The sequence below is a fragment of the Heterodontus francisci genome, chromosome 31 (assembly GCF_036365525.1).
Source record: "Heterodontus francisci isolate sHetFra1 chromosome 31, sHetFra1.hap1, whole genome shotgun sequence".
Taxonomy (NCBI): Eukaryota; Metazoa; Chordata; class Chondrichthyes; order Heterodontiformes; family Heterodontidae; genus Heterodontus; species Heterodontus francisci.
The window spans coordinates 52,051,507-52,071,581 of NC_090401.1; the positions used below are offsets into that span (position 1 = coordinate 52,051,507).

General features: G+C 39.5%; 1 protein-coding gene across 7 annotated transcripts in view; it reads left to right on the forward strand.

The window, feature by feature from the left end:
* Positions 1-19,723, forward strand: part of epb41a (erythrocyte membrane protein band 4.1a) — a 185,431-nt gene extending 165,708 nt beyond the window's left edge. For 6 of the 7 annotated variants that reach the window (XM_068011576.1, XM_068011575.1, XM_068011580.1 and 3 more), the window contains 5 exons: positions 9,640-10,059; positions 11,958-12,083; positions 18,028-18,129; positions 18,794-18,874; positions 19,616-19,723. In XM_068011576.1, the coding sequence (XP_067867677.1) occupies positions 9,640-10,059; positions 11,958-12,083; positions 18,028-18,129; positions 18,794-18,874; positions 19,616-19,717 (831 nt within the window). In that variant the 3' untranslated portion in view covers positions 19,718-19,723. The remainder of the gene's footprint in view (positions 1-9,639; positions 10,060-11,957; positions 12,084-18,027; positions 18,130-18,793; positions 18,875-19,615) is intronic. The other variant, XM_068011582.1, reaches the window with a different exon arrangement.
* The last annotated feature ends 352 nt before the right edge of the window (positions 19,724-20,075 follow it).

The window sequence follows — 20,075 nt, forward strand, 5'->3', positions numbered from 1 at the left end:
TTCACTGGATTGTGGAATCTGTAATGTAGATTGCAGTAAGGATGTTTGAGAGAGGGCAAGAAGTGGAGGGCAGGAGGCAGATGCATAATGGTGATATTAGAAGTTTTACTAAGCAGAAAAATGTTAGGGCACTGGGGTGGAAGAGAGAAAAATGAGTTTATGTGAAGAAGTCACATTGGAAGGCAATAAAAGTGAGTTAGACAGTCAAAAATTATTACATTTTTAAAATATTGTGAGTGGAGATTAGTACCCTTGGTTGTTATAGTCTGCAGTGGTGTGATGAATGGCCAGCTGTTGAGTTTGTATTGTATTTGAAATATAAAAGAAGGTTCTTGGAAAAGAAAGACTAAAATAGAGACTATAGCCATTGTGTAACTGGTAATGGAAATAGTAATTTATTTCTTGATAGAAGTTTAACGATTTAGTTATGTTTTTATGCATTTGCCTTGAACTTTAAATATTTAGTCTGATGCTGATAGCTAAAAATGGATTGTTTGAGTTTGAGGTCAAGATGCTTACTCACAAGGCTGGATTTTATTCCGGCAACAGAATTCCCAGCGGCGGGCTGGAAGGCAGGGGTGGAACCCTCCTCGACCCTCCGTCGGACCCCTGTTGCAATTTAACTGCCAATTATCTGCCCACTGTTGGGGACTCGGTCCCTTTTAAGGGACGAGCTCCCGCCTCCAGAGCTGCCGGCCAGTCAGAAGGCTGGAGCTATGCAGTAATGGCAGCACCACCGGGGGCAGTGGCCAATGCCGGTACTATGAGGTCCTGCAGTACCGAAGAGAGAAGACGATCTTGGGAGAGGTAAGTGGGGTTGTTGACCCTTGTGACAGGGTGGGAGGAGATTTGGTGAGGGTGGAGGGGTGGCGACTGCCCCCAAAGGAGAGATCCGACCCCGCTAAGAGGCCACCGGGCTTTAGCTGGTGGCATGTCCTTCTACAAAATTGAGGTGGAGGTGGGAGGAGGCCCCTAAGTGGCCACTTAAGGGCTTCAATTGACTTGGGGTAGGAAGGCCATCCTGAGCCTTCCCCACTCCAGACAAAATGGCAGGGGGCTCGGGCAATATCGGGAACGCAACCCCTGCCAGTTTCACCCCTCCAAAGCTCCATGCTCGCCTCCAACAGCAGCACAAAATTCTGCTCACAAAGTTTGAGGGAAAAACGTCTGAGACTGGATAGCGGCATTGTAAAATAATCTGCCATTAGGACACTAAAAACTCCTATTTTCTCAAAGTTTATTTTTCTCTGCAAATAATCTTCTTTGGCAAATCAGTTTATGACTTTATTGTAGTTTGCATAGTTTGGTTTTATATTCCTGTTGAATCCAGGTGATAAATACATAAATAATTTGCAAAGAAATTGGGTCATGATTTATAGGCAAATGATTGGGAATGGTACAGTGGAATTCTCATATCAAGTATTTCAGGTAAACAATTTTCCAGACTCTCTCTCAGTAATTTCGAACACATTTGCAATATGTTTTATCTCTCAGAATAAGAACAATATATAAATAAACCCTTTCAGTGGAATTTTGTATATTCCTGGATTTCTTTTCTCTTGTACATATGTAAGAAAAATAAACACTACATCATGAAAACCATATCTGCAGGCTTATTGTTTTCCTTTGAACTGTGCTGATAAAGCAACATATTGCTTAAGATATGTCGGTTTACATAGTTGCATGTTAACCTGGTCAGCATCTTGTGATCATACGATGTTCCAGTAATTTATGAAAATTAAGTGAAATCAATATATTGACACAGTAAGTTATAAGGGTATAAACTAATCAGTTGGTTCAAATGACCTAAACCTTAAGAGAAAACTTGTTTATACAAATAATCCAAATAAATTTTCCAGGATTAAATAATGTGTAACTACTGTATGTAACATCCTTAATTGGAAAGAAGGGGATGGTAAGATTGGAGTTTTCTTTCGCCCATTGGCATTTTAGTTCATATGGTTATCGTTTAATCCTGGGAAATTTAATTGGATCATTTGTATATACAGGTTTTCTCTGAAGGTTTAGGAGGTTATTTGAATCACCTGATTAGTCTGGTGCAAATTCACAGTACATCACATGAAAATTGAGTATAAAATATTGTGATCTAGCTTAGATGTAAAGCTATAAAGGGACTGTAAAGTTTAGATAAAGTTAAATAGTTTTGTTCGTTCTTTGCTGAATCATTTATCGTAGGGATTTTCTATATTAACTTTAGTTCTTTTGGTTGTAATTTATTATTAAGCTGGGAGAAGGACAGGAAGGTGGCATCCTACACATTTGACGAGGCGTTTGCACTGGGACGGGGGTAGTGAGCTTATTCAAACCATGGAATCAACTTGTTGATTAGACTGAAGTGTACACTGTAGTGGATATCTCATTGAGAAAGGACATTCTGTAGAAATGTGTATTGTCTTTTTGAAATGGAAATTTCATTTGCAAGTGACCAGAGTTTGATCAGAATATCCAAACCATATGTTACATTAATAAATTCTAGATACATAGAAAACCTACTAAGTTGAATGACTTTGGATGCTGAAACTGGACATCAAACTGGAAGAAAATATGCACGCTTCCACCAGTTGAACAGTCTGTAAATGGTCATCTTTGCTAGACTCATACTTAACCCGATTTTTTTCTGCAGCTCCAAACTATTGTAAAGTTAATGTCCTGAGATGAAAGTACAGAAAAAGTTCTATTCTCTCATGCCACTACCTGTTTTTGATAGAGAAGGGGAGGTTGCTGTAGATTAGCAAAGTGACACAAAACTGGTGATAGCTGCAGTGCAGAGAATAGAGGGAATATAAGGATGCATGAGTGCATGGTTTAGAACTTTAAAAAAAATGTTTTTGTTGTGTTGCCTGCACAATATGCTGAATTATTGTATTTGGCTACATTTAATATAGTTTTAATGCTTATTTTTGAGGATTGAAAGCTAGACTTTAGCTAATTAGGGTTAGAATGTTGGATAGCCTTCATTTGCATTAAATGAGATGGTCTCTTTGTTATGAAAAATACCCACTAAACAACTTAAAGCTTGATTGTTCATTCTGGCAATGATTTTATTAAAGTCAACTGTAGTTTGTTCACTTGGAATAAATGGAACCATTCTCCACAGCAAGCACTACCTAGACTTTAAATCTTCAAAGTTTTATTTTATGGGTGTGTGATTGCATTCTCTAAAGATGATTTTGGTAATACCAGTAATCCAGAGCCAGAAAGTTTGTTTCTTCCAGTGTTACTAAAGATGCCAAGCCTAATTTCACAGCAATCTGTATAATTCTGTAGGCAATGAGCCTTTTAGGGATGAGCATCAGCTCTGCAAAATTCTGATGTATTACTAAAATTTAAGTTGAGATATCCATGCGTGTTCATGTGCATATAAAATCAAAACAGTGTGCTTCAATTCAGGTCAGATCTGCCATACGCTGATTTTGCCACTGTCTGTGTAGCTGATTGGAGCATTTTAAGTATCAAACACGTGTGTGTGTCTGCATGGTAAGGACTTGCCCTGTACAATCCCTGTTTACTTTGCATTGAGAGGCATTGAAATATACTTTTTTTCAGTCAGCTGCAGAAGTGCTAAGTAGACTTACAACAAAAACTTTTTGATTTTTGCAGATTACACACCTGCAATTTGTAGGATATGCTTAAAAAGCCATTATGAAACTTAATATATTCTGTCATCCTTAAACTAACCTAAAATGATGATGTCTGCAATCCAAGATAGAATCAAAACTTGCCAGTAATTGAGATGGTCATCAAAATCACGTGATATTTGTTAATGTATGGTTGCCGCTTAATAAGTTGTATACTAAAAGTTGACAGTGAAGGAAGTTTTATCCCCACACCTTAAAGACGCTTAAAGTTTCTAAAATAGGCAAAGTAAATTTCATTTATTTACTTTTACACAGTTTAGCTTTCTGTTCATTCCAAAATTGCCCTTATAATGTATGAAATGCATGCATTGTCCATATTTTCTGAAAGTATTTTGCAGTGAAACAGTACCTGAAGCATGTATAAGTTTTTTGTAGCGGTAATTGCATTTGTTTCCCTGGGCCGATGATTTCACACCATCATTGTACATCATTACCGATGTTCTCTCTTCCCATACATTTGGCCATTGTTTGCAAAGTATGAAAAATGCCTTTTGCGTGTTATATAAAATGATGGACACACCATGAATAGCCAGTATTTGTATTTGAGCTTGTAGACTGGTTTCCAACAGACTTTGGACCAGGGCTGTAATTCACCTCAACTGTCCACTAATCAATATATCATATATATTGATATATAAGTCCCCTCAAATGGCATAATTGAAGAGTTATAGAATCACATCAAAACAAGCCAGTTATTTTTATAGGATTTTGTAACCACCTGCTTCTGCTTATGATCGTATTTTCTACTACAAACGGGCAATTTGACCAATGAACTGCATTCCTCTTGAGATTTCAAATGAAAAACTGAAGTGAGAATAATATCCTGTATGTATTGTCTTAAGCATGAAATGTTTGGATTAAATTACCATTGTGAATGGGGGTCTTCATTCATACAAAAGGTAACAAACTGCTGCTGTATATATGCTTTCTAACTAAGCACTTTGCTATAGCATTCCTTCTGTGTACCTTTACTATGTTGAATACCCAGCAGTTGAAACTACAGTTGTTACTGGTGAGTGCTTCTAAGTGCTATATACAATGCAGTTTTATATTTCATTTTTATGGCTTTGTAGCTGACACCTTGGCTGTATCTGATATAAATAAGCAATGATTTGTTTTTGCTTGGAATGGAGGTGATTAGACACAGTATCCTTATCTTGACCTACTTAGGCAGCTGTTCAAGATATTTAAATTAAACTTGTATTTGGAACATTTTATACATAAACCTTGTGCAGAGTTATTAAGCAGAGAGGTTTTCTTTCGGCACACTAGATTTATGTACAAGTATATTTTAAATATGCTGCATTTTTAACAGTAATTTATATTGTGGTTTGTTGCCGTCTTTTAAATGATTTTGTTTAGGGGGCGTCTTGGCAGAATTGTATCTTTAGTATAACTGAAGCAATCTTAACTTGACCTGTTACTGCAAGGCATCAGGTTTTGGGTCAGATACCCTGAGCAGGAGGACTTGTCATAACTTTAATTTTCTTCTACCTTCATAATTAAATGGGGCTAGGATTTGTAATTGTTGCTTACTTTGCAAAACTGCAGTCTACGTAGGTCAAGGAAGAGCCTCTAATTTGCTTTGATAAGTTTGTTTTCCTTTTCCACTGAATCTTAATTAATGGCAGAGTTTTGCCAAGTGGCATCATATTTAGCTTGCTTTCTGTTGGCCAAGTAACCATTGCATCTCTTAATCCTGTTTTGAGGCCTTTACTTTGGTTGAAGCTTATTTAATTATTAAAAGTAGCAAGATTGTTGAAGTGTTTCAAGTTGGCACCTTTTTCCAAGAGGGGTTAAAATACTTGTGGAAAATGCATGGTGTCCATCTGAATGATGAGTTTTTAAGATGTGGATGTAAACAAGTGTTGCTGTTTGATCAAATTTTTGAAGCGTTTATACAAGTTTGTGTCAAGCCATTTTTGCCCCATGTATGTGTTTTCTGTTGCACTGAACACTAAAATTCTGAGTATGGCATGCATATCGTAAAACTGAGTTTCTTTTGTAGGCAGGCAAAGTTATTGGTAACAGATGGTCCTTTTTACTTTGTTGCTTTGAACATGAAATATGCAGTTGATTTAGTCAGTTGCAGTCTGTTTTAATTACATCTCATCAGCAACATTTGTCAGAGGAACAAGATTGGCCCAGCTAACGACACTTATTTGTTCCCCTCTTCAGTGTGAGATTTCCATATTATATTTCATCCTCTATTAATGGCATAATGTTATAAAATATAAAACTTAAATTTTGTAGTATTGAAAAATTACCATCACAGTCAACTTAAATGAAACTGTGTGCCAAAAAGATTCAGGTCATTTTAGCCCAAACAAGTTAAACATTGCTGTAATATATGATTTGACTTGATTCTACTCTGGAACAGCAAACTTCAAACAGATTTAAAATGCCATCTATCACATGGTGCTTTAATCAGCTATTTATTGTATTAGTGCAGACTTTAAGCATTACTTGTAGAATCTGCTGCAACAACATCAGAGAATCCTTTTAAATATCCACTAAGTTTTATGTTGCATTCCTTTTTGCGTATAGAATATTTCAGTACTTTAATTCATCATGTCTGATCATTCCTGGTTCATTCATTTCTAAAATTATCATTTGTGATCAATTTGAAGTCAAAAACATTCTCTTTCCTACTGATTTTGTTGATATGACATTAAATATAATTTTTTTTTTAATCCTGTAGGTTAAATATCAGCTGGGCACTTAATGTGCCTTATTTTGTAGGTTATACTCCAGTTTTTTTTGTTTCCAAATGATAATTTCAGGATCCTGCCTAAATATCATCTCTTGTGTAATGCTTCTCATAACACTTGTAATTGTGGTAATTCTAGAAAATAGGCTAGGTTGCTACTTGTTCCTTTTGCAGTTGTGATTTTTTTTAATTTTTAAACTTGGAGGGTGTGTGTGAGATTTTGAAATAGAGTCCAGTAAATATCAACGTTTAATATTTTACTGTCTGCACTGTGATCAATGGAGTCTTGAGATGTTTACCTTTCTGGGTCTCCCAAAATAAATTTGATGGGCACCCAAGTATTTTAAACCCTATTATTATGGTGTATGTTTACCCAATATAACACACAGATCTGCTGTTTATGTTGCTTTCTGCAGCGGGTTTGTAATTTGGCTCATGTTTCACAGCATGCCTGCTTGTTATGTGAATGTTCCTTAAAGCTACAGCATCCCTTTGTCAGCAAATGTTAGCTCTGTATCTCAAATGTTTACAATCAACAAAATACTTTCAACAAGCTAATTTAGAAATGGCACCTTCAGTAAATGGGTTAGTTCAGCAATGTACATGAATTAAACTGCAAGATGTCAAATAAGTCTGAAAATTTAGAGAGGGGATACTGAAGCTTCAAAAATTCTGTCCGGTTCATCCTTCTGTTTATAACCCTTAAAGAAGTTGTGCTTTGGGGAAGGGTTAGATTAAAGGACTTTCCAGGGAGCATGGTCTTAAATGGCTGTTAATTCGCTTAAGACCAAACGTTACGCATTTCAGTTTTGTAATTATTCTGTAGCATTTCTGCATTTGGAGAAAAATCTGTTGTCCCGTATGATATATATTTAAACTGTAGAATCTGCTCAGTTATGCTAATGAAATAACATTTAGATTCCACTGCCTATTTTGTGATCTGTTATCAAGTAAGTTGCATGAAGCAACCAAACATTTTCAAAAGAAGGAAAGCAAGTCAAAAGCACGTCTTGTTTAAGTATTGCTGTCATTTTAGCCTGTTAAATCACAGTAACACCTCTGAAATATCTGCACTCTGCTAATTCTGGCCTCTTGAGCATCCCCAATTAGTTATCACTGCACCATTGATGGCTGTGCCTTCAGCTGCCGAAGCCCTAAGCTCTGGAAATCCTAAACCTCTCCACGATTGGCATCTCTTTCCTCCTTTGAAGTTGCTCCTTAAAACCCATCTCTTTGACCAAGCTTTTGATCTTACCCAATATCTCCTTATATGGCTTGGTGTCACATTTTGTTTGATATCACTCCTGTGAAGTGCCTTGGGGTTTTTACTAGATTGAAGGCAGTATATAAACACAAGTTGTTGTTGTAAAATGACTCTTTCTGGTGTCTATAACTGAGCTTATTACTTTTTCTTTTTCCCTTCCTTTTTTTCCCCCTCTTTCCTGCTGACTGCCTAGAAATTAATAGAAGGCCTATATGGACATTTGCGCACCAATGAAAAACCAACAATATTCCAGGCAGCCTGCTTCCCATATGCAACACCCGAGAAGACCATCCGTGAAGGACAGAAGCAGACTCCAAATAAATCTGCTTTGCTTTGCTCTGTTTCACACCCTCAGGTGCTTTGTGTTTTACTCTTCCAGTATCTTTCTCTTCAGTGCCTCTTGCTTTCACACATTCTGCAGTAGCTTACTTGACCTTTTATCAGTACCATTCTTTTATTTTTAGACAAAAGGCACAGTTCCCGTGAGTGAGGCATTTCAGTGCCTGAACTCTTTTTCTCCCCGCCTTATAAACGTGTGGGAGGGTATGCAAGACTCCTCTCTCCCCAGAAGAAAGTGAAAGGTCTTCTACCTAGAAACCCTAACTGAAAATGAGTGAAATTCATCAAATTTAAGTATCTATTAATCATGGAATTTTTAACTTGTAGTTTGTAACATTAATGTGTATAACTATTATTATGCTGCTTAAGTTTTTACTTGTAAAGTAGATGTGGGCAAGCTTACTTCCCAGGGTCAGTCTTTTTTTTGGCTGCATGTCCTATTATATATTGCCCTCCGTATCGAGTGTTGTATTACCCCTGAGTAGAAATGACCCCCAAGTTTTCAGAAATGTAATTTGCTTTACAGTGTAATTTTCAAAATGTACTACTGCTGCTTCCTATAGTGAGCCATAAAACGGGAAGTTCTAATCTGTTAATTCCCTGTTGTGTATTTCCTGGCAAGGCTTGCACTTAATGCTACTTTGAAATTGTCTCCTCAAATATGGTTTGGTATAGATTGAATCCTCTTGTTTGATGCTGATAGGTTAAGTTTATTTGGGCACAGCTTGGGAAGAGGAAAGTGGGCCAGAGGAGGAGAACTACAAACCACAGTATAGATATGAATAAATTGTGCTGTTTGAGTTAATGCTGGTAGATGTTGGCATGGTTTTACAAGTTCTTTTCATTACAAAAGCATGATGTTTCTATTGCAGGAGGTAACTTTTTCCATTAGTAGTTTATCTGTAAAGTGTATTTTAATGTTGGTCCACACTACTTATAAAATTGTCAGAATTGGAATCTCTCATTAGAAAAAGATGGGATAATAGAACAAGTTTTTTATCAGAGGACATAGGGTTAAATGTAAAAAAGCAGATAAAGCTGTAAAGAATATTACTCTATTTTCCTTTGAAAGTTCCAGATGAAGTTGTTGCATTTCACTTTTCAAAAACATTAATTTGCTGAGAATCCATGAGTTTTTGTGATGCTTTAACACAGAGTCATAGAGAGATACAGCACTGAAACAGGCCGTTCTGTGCCGACCATCAACCACCCATTTATACTAATCCCATATGCCCTACCACATCCCCACCTTCCCTCAATTCTCCTACTACCTAACTACACTAGGGGCAATTTACTATGGCCAATTTACCTATCAACCTGCAAGTCTTTGGCTGTGGGAGGAAACCGGACCACCCGGCTGAAACCCATGCGATCACAGGGAGAACTTGCAAACTCCGCACAGGCAGTACCCAGAACCAAACCCGGGTCGCTGGAGCTGTGAGGCTGCGGTGCTAACCAGTGCACCACTGTGCCGCCCTGAGGGTTCAGTCACTATCATAGCTGGAGTTCAAATTAAAATCAATCCTTTATTCAGCGCAATAAGTCTTCTCAATATAGCACAAAACACGAAAAATGGCAAGAAGTTTCTGTCTTGATACCTTGACTCAACTACAGTTGTGTTTGACATTATTTTTGTTTAGGCCTTACGTCTACCCATTTTCTTGTAGAATGTGGATGACAGTCTGAAATCAGAACTGGAAGAGCAGTCAGAGTGTGTAAAAGTTGATCACAAGGCAGAAATAGAGGGACTGAAGCTGGAAAATGGCTTCAGAATAAGTCAAGTGGTCGACCCAACGGAGCCTCCACAGGGATGGGATTCTATCCCTTTCTCTGGGAGTAGCAACGAGGAGGAGGAAGAATTGTACCTCCTTCAGAACAAGGAGCTGAAGTGGCAAAACAGGTCAGAAATAGGCCTGGATATGCAGGCTGAGGCTTCAGAGGAGATTACAGCAAAGGCCCCCTCGAGCTCTGCTGCTCCTCAACTTAACTACCATCTGAAGGAAGGGGAGCAGAGAGAACAACATTTAAAGATAAATGGCGATGTGTCTCATTACCATGAACCTCCTCAGCTAATCCGCTGCTTTCAGGTAACGTTGAATCTAGGAGACTGCAAGGTCCTTTTAATTCCCGTCATATTGATCTATTTTCCACCATAAAAGCCACGACACTGGAGCATGTTGGTTTAACATTAACTCCCAAGAAAAACTGACTTTTAGATATGTAATACGATTTATATACTGCATCTGTTATATAAAAAAGCAAAGGTTGTTTGTTTGCTTGCTTCAGTGTCAATGGTTACTAAACACTGGGAAATTTTGGTGAAGTGCTTTTCAAATGACTTGCAATCAAATTTAGAAACCATGATAAATATTGCCTTTGCCTAATCTATTTTGTGTTTCAACTCTGACCTGCTCCTTTTGTACTAATGTTGCCTTTTGCATGGTGATCAATTAACAATGGGCATAAAAGGTGGTGGTAAAAATGCTTAAAACTTTATTGCATCTATGTATAAGAAAAATAGACATCAAAGAATGATCCTCACCTTTTGACTGTCAGTGGGCAGCATTTTCTGACACAACTTGTTTATGGGTCATGAATTATAAGTGTTTTCTTCAATTCCTTCTGTTAAACTATACTACCATTATTGGCTTTGAGCAGAGTCGCTGAAAAATTGGCAGATTGTTCCCGCATGTTATACAATATAGTGGTTTCTCTATTTCCTAGCAGTTCCATATAGTAAATTGAAGAAAAACAAATTTGGGAGTTAGATTTATCTCCGGTTTTATTTCCTCACTGGCTTTGCACATTTTTATAAGTGCCATCAGCAACAACTCCTGCTTTTAAATTTAATGGGTTTGTATGTGAAATTTACTCATGATCTAAATCTTTTACAATGTCTGCAGTTGTCAGTATTCCTAGTTCATCCCTAGCATTGCAGTTGAAGAATGCTGCATCTTCAAACAAGACAATTTGATAGTCATTTTCAATGATTAGCTGCTTCCTGCAGCTGGGAATAACAGATGGGTCTATAAAATCCAACTTGACAATTCTCTCTTATGGTCTATATCATTCTATAGGGCAAGAAACAACCACTGCTACAAACTGAATTCCAAATTTCCATTGATTTCCCTTCGCTGCCCCCCACCCACAGTTTTTACATTTTTCATTTGCCACGATCACATATTGAAAAATATTAAATGTAGGAAAAGGTCTTTTTGGTGCTGGGTAACTGGACATCACTGATTTCCACATTTACTAAACTGTTAGAATCCAGAGGAAGAAAAAGACTTGCGCCTCATTTATTAATTGCTGTAAGGTCATGTGTTAAAAGCGGGAAAAGTCTCAATGGTACTTTTTTCACTAATTAACACTGTTTCTAAGCTTCCCGTCAAAGTTGTTAAATTCCTGGAGCCAGCAATAATATTGGGTAATCTTTTTAGAATCTTTTCAAATCAGGCCTGTTAAATCTGTTATTTATAAAGGATGCTACTAAAAATGGGCATTCATCATCTCTGCAGGATCTTTTTTTTTAAAAAAAAACCATATGGAAAGGTAAGCACAGATAACCAATGATATTCATGACAAAATAAGTGATCAGTGTCAGAAATGCTCCTTAGTCATAAATATTCCAGTTTTGTATTCAGTGAGTACCAGTATGAAGCCTGAATTGACCTCAATGGCAAAATAAAAAGGTACAGGTTGCTACACTAGGGCAATTCAGATCCGGTTGCAGCACTGATTTTCTGCTGCTTGACATTACCTCTGTGCGATTCAATATTCCTAAGGTAATTTGGGATAGGTCGTAAAAAGGTACTGAAGAGATTTTGCTACTGTGCTGTTGTGGTCTACAATAATATATTGTAACCACATGGTATTTGTTTTGCCATTGTCAAATGTAACTAACATTCAATGCTGTTGCCATGTATAAAAGCTTGGTTAAAAAAACTTCCAGTAAATATGATTACTGTTATTTCCTTTTGAATAGCCGCCACTTGTAAAGACTCAAACTGTGACCATCTCTGACATGCCCCATTCTGAAAATGAAATTGCAACAAATGAGGTTCCTGTTGTTCACACTGAAACAAAGACCATCACCTATGAAGCAGCACAGGTTCGAAATTACTGAGGTCAACTTGTCTCAATTGTAGCTTGAGGATTCAATTTATCTTTGTTTGGCATCTTTTTTATTTTGAAGGTGGATGGGGGTTTGCATAACAACCTTGAATTCTACTGCCCAGCAATTTTATTTTGAAAAATGAATGGATTTACTTTAACATATTAATTGAAGCTTTGACAGCGTTTTAATGTTAGTTATGTTACCTATTCATTATCCTTTCTCTCATGATGGTTTTTAGAGCATATTAGTCTGTCTGTTGGCTCTATAATAATAATGTTCTACCGAATTAACTATTTTAATGCTCTGTTATCTGACCTCCCATATTCTACAATCCATTACCTTGAGCTCTTCCAAGCCTCCGCTGCCATATCTCAACCCACACCAAATCCCATTCGTCCATCATCCCTGTGCTCACTGACCTCCAGGTCCACCAATGTCTTAATTTTTAAATTCTTATCCCCGTGTTCAAAACCCTTCATGATCATGGATCTCCCTACCTCTGCAACTTTCTCCAGCACTACAATCCTCCAAGAACTCTGTGTTCCTCCAATTCTGGCCTATTGTTTATTACCCGCACCCTTTGCCATCAGATTGGCAACCTTGTCTTCAGCCATGTAGGCCCAAAGCTCTGGAATTCCCTCCCTAAACACCTCTGCCTCTCCATTGCTCTCTCTTTAAGATTTCCTTCTTTGGCTCGGTGTTAAATTTTTGTCTGATTACACTACTGTGCAGCACCTTTGAATATTTTACTACTGTCATGCTAAGCCCCCACCTGCCAAGAATGAGGCACGTTAATTTTGTCATGAACATTGATTTTAAACTGTTACTGGAGTGAAGAAAGGACTTGTTAAACAAATCAGCCATGTCTGGAAAAGACATCTGCATGTTAATAGATGGTGCTTGGAAGGACAAAAGACCATTCCCTGACATATTCAAACCACAATGGACCTTGATCACCAGGTATTGTGTGTAAGAGGAGCATTCCAGAGACTGCTAAGGTGATGCAATCCAAGGTGTGGTCAGACCAGTTAGTCACATGACTAACCTGCTTGGCAACCTGGGTTTTTCTGAATTGTACAGATAGTTTGAACTGGGAGAATGTCTGTTTGCTCCTGGACTGAAGATCACTCCTGTCTGCTCCCATCTCTTTCTCTCAAGCCTCTGAAGCCACATGAACCCCAAGAGAGAAACGTCTGCTACAGTGAACAAGATTTAAGAAGAATACTGGGCCCCAACGAAAAGCAAGATCTACTGACAATCAAGGTCTCTACAGTGAGCTCAAAGAACCGGAACACAAACTTTTCAGATATTGCCTCAGACTCCTCCATTTGATTTTACTTCTCTTTTCTGTCTCTATGTGTATCAGGTATGCATGCTAGCGTGGGCGCGACGTGTGTGTATCACGTATGCATGCTAGCGTGGGCGCGACGTGTATCCGTAGACGTTAACCGGATTGGAGTTTGTTTAATAAATGTAAACTTTTCTTCTTTAAACCTAAGAAAGCCTGTTTGTGCTGGTTTCTTTGCCTTATAATTGGAAATCGGTGAACAAGGATTCACCAAGGGGGAGCTAAAACACAGTGTGTTTAAAATTAAACCCTGTTATGGTAAGACCAGGTGAAGGCTGAGAGGGACCCCTGGACACCTATCTCACCTGGTCGTAAGAGATTTGAGGGTTCGTCCGGGATTGACCCACAGATATAGGAGAAATTGGAAGTGGGAAGCTAAATTGTTCCCAATCAAAAAAGAGCAAGATTTCTGTACGGGTTTTCTTGTGGTTATGTGTGTTGAATACTAACATGTCTGCAACTGAAGCTAGTTGTTCACCAAGCCAGGGTGAATTAACTTGGGATAAGTTAAAAGCACTGTCTATGGAGGAGCTGAGAAAAATGGCTGAGCAGTGTGGGATCACTGTACGTGGCAAAGTTAGGAAGTCTGAACTCCTAAGACTGGTGTCCAAGCATTTTTCCCTTGAATCTGAAGAAGCAGAAGCAGACTCAGACAGGGTATTGTTAGCGAAGATACAATTGGAACAGACAAATCTTGAATTAGGAGAGGGAGAAAGAAAGAGCCTTCCAGAAGGAACGTGAAGAAAGTGAAAGGCAGAAGAAAGAATATTCCGGAAGGAATGCGAAGAAAGGGAGTTAAGGCGGCTTGTGTTTTAACTAGGGGGTGACAGAGTAAACCCAGTGAAAGCATAGCCAATATGGAGGAGTGTAATTCAGGGCTAAACTAGCTCAACTAATTCCAAAATTGAATGAGGAGGATGTAGAAGCATTTTTTGTGTCCTTTGAGAAACTGGCAAGGCAGCTAAAATGGCCAACTGCGACCTGGCCTCTTTTCCTACAAAGCAAGCTAACTGGAAAAGTCCATGAGGTTTATTCCCTTTTTCCAGATGAGAGTTCATCAAATTATGAACTGACAAAAATTGCTATCCTCGGGGCATATGAATTAGTACCCGAAGCCTATTGCCAAAAGTTTAGAACCCTCAAGAAGCAAGCTAATCAAACTTATCTGGATTTGAAAGAAGTAAGCAGCTGGCTTTTGACCAGTGACTGAAGGCTCTTAAAGTACAGCTCAGTTATGAGAATTTCAGAGAAGTAATTCTGTTAGAGGAACACTCTCTCCCACTCTCCATAAAGACTCATGTAGAGGAGCAGTGGGTTCAGAGAGCCCGGCAAACGGCTATTCTAGCTGATGAGTTTGCTTTAATTTATAAATCCGACTCCCAGGGGAGAACCTTTCCTAGTTACCCCCACAAATCCGAAAAGGACAAAGGGTGGGAAAGTGATAGGAGCCCAAGCAGTCCTGGGAAAGAAAGAAATGCAGGAGACACAGGGGGCCCTCCTTGAGCGAAAGAAGAAGGTGCTGTGACCAGTAAGAGCGAGATCCGGAGACCTGTATGCTTCCATTGTAATAAAGCAGGGAATTTAAAAGCTCACTGCTGGAAACTAAAGGGAAAACCTGTAGGGTTAATCAGGGCGTACCTGCTCAGTGACAAAGTGAAACTGATGGAAAGCACAGCAGAACAAGCTGTGGCTTTGACTGCAGTTAGAGTGAAACCCAGGAAGCTTACGGCTGCAAGTGCAGGAAAAGCTAATGGGATTCCTGAAGGTTATCGGGTTTTGTGTTTGAAATGAAAGTAACCCCATACCCCTCAAGTGGGGCAAGCAAGTCCATAATAATTCTCAGACCTCTAGATCCCTTTTACTGGGAAAAGGCCTGACCTTTTCCCCTAGAGAGTGCACTGAACACCAGAATGGTATTGGAGGGCAGTGTTGGAGTATTGGAGTGCCTGTTGGAATAGACCGGGTGCACCCGGTGTGCGACCTGGTTTCGGGACCGGTGACCATAGGGATTGTCCCTAGTTTGCCTGTGGATGGGGTTGACCTGCTCCTAGGTAATGATGTGGCGGGGGTGAAGGTGGTAGCCCCCAGTAGTGAAAGAAAGACTGCAAGAGGTCAGAGAGACAGGGCAGTGGCAGGAGACTGGGAAACTGCAGTTTCCCTGAATGAGTAGTGGATCAGGCCATGATCAAACCAGCTTCCCCCAGAGGAGACTGAATTGGTACTGCAGGCAGATGACCAAGTTTGTCTGTCTGTCTGAGACTTTCTTTGGAAAGTTAGGAGACCCAGGGAATGAATTAAATGGATTTTCCCTAGGTGAGGCTCAACGAGCCCACCCAGTATTGCAAGAGTTAGCACAGGCTGCCCAGTCTGAAAGTGAAACAGAGGGAGTCCCTGATTGCTACTATTTAAAGAACGAGGTACAGATGAGGAAATGGAGTTCTCCTCACAGACCTGAGAGCAAGGAGTGGACAGTAGTTCACCAGTTAGTGGTGCCGCAGAGGTACCGGGGAGAAATATTAAGGGCCCACGAGACTACAGTGGCTATACATGCCAGTATACGAAAGACCAAAGCCCACATAAGACAGCAGTTTGACTGGCCAAAACTCCACAAAGATGTGGTGGAGTACTGCAGGAGTTGCCACATGTGCCAGGTTGAGGGGAAACCCCAACCTACAGTGAAACCTGCACCCCTAAGTCTTGTACCAGTGTTAGGAGGACCTTACAGCAGAGGGCTGGTGAACTGTAAGGGACCCCCACCGAGAACAAAAGGGAACAACAGGCACAAGGTTGGCAAAAGTTTAGAAAGAGTAGGGGAAAAAGTGACCAAGAGGGCAGGTTAAAGGAAGTCCGGGTGGAATCCTGGATGAAAACCCATACTGTCCGGTCAACCAACCCCGAAAAATGTGAAAAGTTAGACCCCGCATCGTCCTATGTAAATTCAGACACTATAAGCACCCAACCAGAGTTGCTAACAGCATTTACAGGAACCTGCAGAGACAAAGAAAGACCTTTAGGGGGCAGAGAAACCATGAGGGTGATGCCTCACCTAGTCGAAGTGCCACAGGCGAGTGCAGTAGAGTCTGCACAAATACCTGCATGCAGGAATGTCCTATGGGACAAAGAGGAGATAGCAAAGACTCCTCCCCCACAGTCAGAACCAAAGAGAACCACCCATCCCCCAAAGTCAAAAGCCTTTGCATGACTCAGCAAAGCACAGAGATTTCAGGATAGACCCACCTACTACGGTCTACCTTGAAAAAAAAAAATTACCTCAGCAGGAACAACGACCCTAGGCAGCCATGGAAATGGGCAAATGGAAGAGAAACTTCCCCAAAAAAGAACCACATGTTTATTGGGATGCCAAAAAAGGGGCGAGTTTAATAAGTTTTCAGACTTGTGAATGAATGGGAGAAATGCATGGGTTTTTTTCTGTATCTGTTATATTTTCTCTTGACTCTTTTAATGAAATGCGCCTTTTCTCAAATCGCACTTCATTCCGCTGGGTGTGGAGGTGTCATGCCAGGCCCCACCTGCCAAGAATGATGGACATTAATTTTGTCACGAGCATTGATTTTAAACTGTTACTGGAGTGAAGAAAGGACTTGTTAAACAGAGCAGCCGTGGCTGGAAAAGACATTTGCATATTAAAAGACGGTGCTTGGAAGGACAAAAGACCATTCCCTGACACATTCAAACCACAGTGGACCTTGATCACCTGGTATTGTGTGTAAGAGGAGCATTCCAGAGACTGCTAAAGTGATGCAATCCAAGGCGTGGTCAGACCAGTTAGTCATATGACTAACCTGCTTGGCAATCTGGGTTTTTCTGAATTGTACAAACAGTTTGAACTGAGAGTGTCTGTTTGCTCCTGGACTGAGAAGATCTCCCTCCTGTCTGCTCCCATCTCTTTCTCACAAGCCTCTGAATGCACTGAAGACACATGAACCCCAAGAGAGAAAAGTTTGCTACAACGAACAAGGTTTAAGAATAATACTGGGCCCCTAACAAAAAGCAAGATCTATCTACAATCAAGGACTCTACAGTGAGCTCAAAGAACCGTAACAAAAACTCTTCAGATATTGCCTCAAACTTCTCCACTTTAGTTTTGTTCTGTTCTTTTCTATCTCTATTTGCATGTGTGTATCGCTTATGCATGCTAGCGTGGGCCTGTCATGTATCCATAGGCGTTAACCAAATTAGAGTTTAAGTTGAATAAATTTCAGCTTTTCTTCTTTAAACCTAAGAAAGCCTGTTTGTGCTGGTTTCTTTGGCTTATAATTGGAAAGCGGTGAACAAGGATTCACTAAGGGGGAGCTAAAACATGGTGTGTTTTAAAATTAAATCTGTTACGGTAAGACCAGATGAAGGTTGAGAGAACCCCTACACACCTTTCTCACCTGGTCATAACACTACATTAAAAGTTCCATATGAATGCAAGTTTTTTTTTAAAAAGATGCTATTTCATGGGTATCGTAGACACTATTTCATTTTTCTGCATGTCTTTCTTGGGATGTGGATGTCACTGGGAATATATAACCGCCACACTACTGTACAAACCTCTCAATACTGGTATGTTGCAATTTGTTGCAGACGGATGATGGTAATGGTGATTGTGAACCTGGGGTTTTGATGAGTGCTCAGACTATCACATCTGAGACCGTCTCCACCACTACAACCACTCAGATCACAAAGGTAAGGAAAAATTTAATCGAGGGTTTCCAGTGAATGTTTGTTGGTACTGCATGACTAAAATGGCCAGTATACATTTTCTAATGGGCGGCGCAGTGGTTAGCACCGCAGCCTCACAGCTCCAGGGACCCCGGTTCGATTCCGGGTACTGCCTGTGTGGAGTTTGCAAGTTCTCCCTGTGTCTGCGTGGGTTTTCTCCGGGTGCTCCGGTTTCCTCCCACAAGCCAAAAGACTTGCAGGTTGATAGGTAAATTGGCCATTATAAATTGTCACTAGTATAGGTAGGTGGTAGGGAAATATAGGGACAGGTGGGGATGTTTGGTAGGAATATGGGATTAGTGTAGGATTAGTATAAATGGGTGGTTGATGTTCGGCACAGACTCGGTGGGCCGAAGGGCCTGTTTCAGTGCTGTATCTCTAATCTAATCTAATCTAATGTAGTACATTTATAAGGAGTATGAATTTAGATTGGAAGGAATTTTTAAATTAAGGAAATGTGCAGTTAAGTTCACCACTGCTGTTCCCCAGCCAGCCATCAGGAGGTCTACAAGAGTAAGGCCAGTATGGCTCAACATCCCAATTTAATCTTCTGAAAAAATAGAAATGTATATACCAAAACAAATACCTAAATACAGTAGAATTTATGCTGCGTTTTCACATTTTTCAGACTATTAAAGGAGGAATTTCAGAAACCAGAATTGAGAAACGAATTGTAATCACAGGAGATACCGATGTTGACCACGATCAGGTGAAAATGTTTTTTTTTTACTGTGCAGGGAGTTTCTAGATTTCATTTATAAAATATGGTCTTAGTCAGGATATTAATCCTCACACCAACAAATACCCTTATTCATAATTTTAAAAACTGGGCTTAAATGACATTATTTATCAGTTACTTCTGGAGAATTTCCCCCAATTTTAAATTTTTTTTCTTGGATTTCCTCACAACCTAAGCCATGGCCTGGCCAAGACAAAGTGACCAACTTTGTGGCCTCCAGCAATATCAGTGCTCATCCTGCTGCCAGAAGGTGTGCAAAAATGACCATGGGAGTTATCCAACCACGCCCCATCTTTCCTTTAGCCCTGAATTGGTCACGGTCAGAAGATTTCTAAGTATAGAATTGCAGTCCTTCAACCCTGTGGTGCAGTGTGTTGTGGCACAGTGTGCTGCACCTGTGCAATGCACCCTTACTTTTATTTAAACCTGCTTCAGGCTGAAATTACCTGTTTTATTCGAGCTTTGTTTTAATGTTTTTCTCTCCATGTTGTTCAATTCAAGGTACAGCATTTTAATAGGTGAACATTTTGCATTGGTCTTTTTTCTTTTATAAAAAAAAAGGTTGTATTTGTACACTCTGAATAGAAAACAAAAACCACACCAATAAGCAATCAACACATTGCAGCAGCATACAAGAGTAATGGCATGATTTGGCAAATACATGAATATTTAGAAATATATTAATCTTTTAACATTCTTGCATTTTGACAGGCTTTGGCACAAGCCATCAAAGAAGCCAAAGAGCAGCATCCAGATATGTCAGTGACCAAGGTAGTGGTGCATCAAGAGACAGAGGTCGCTGAAGAGGAATAAGGCCAGGTAAAGCTTTTAAATTTTGATTTTGATATTAGTATTTATATTAAAAGGCAACATATTTTTTCTAACAAATAATTAAATTAAAAGAATTGTGACAAGATATTATATGATGATCCAAATTCAGTATACATCCAGTGATTTAACAGCAGCTCAAAACTAAGCTGATATTACAGTATCTTGCTCTGTAACAAGGAATGTCATTTAAAGGTGACATCGGTGGGAATTTTAAGCTCTCCCCTGTGGCAGGTTTGGAGGTGGGGAGAGCATAAAATCTGGGATGGTAGAGGGCCCACCCGCCACCATCCCACCTCCACCAAACTTTAGTCCAGGGCGGAAAGGCCTGTGATCAGCCTTT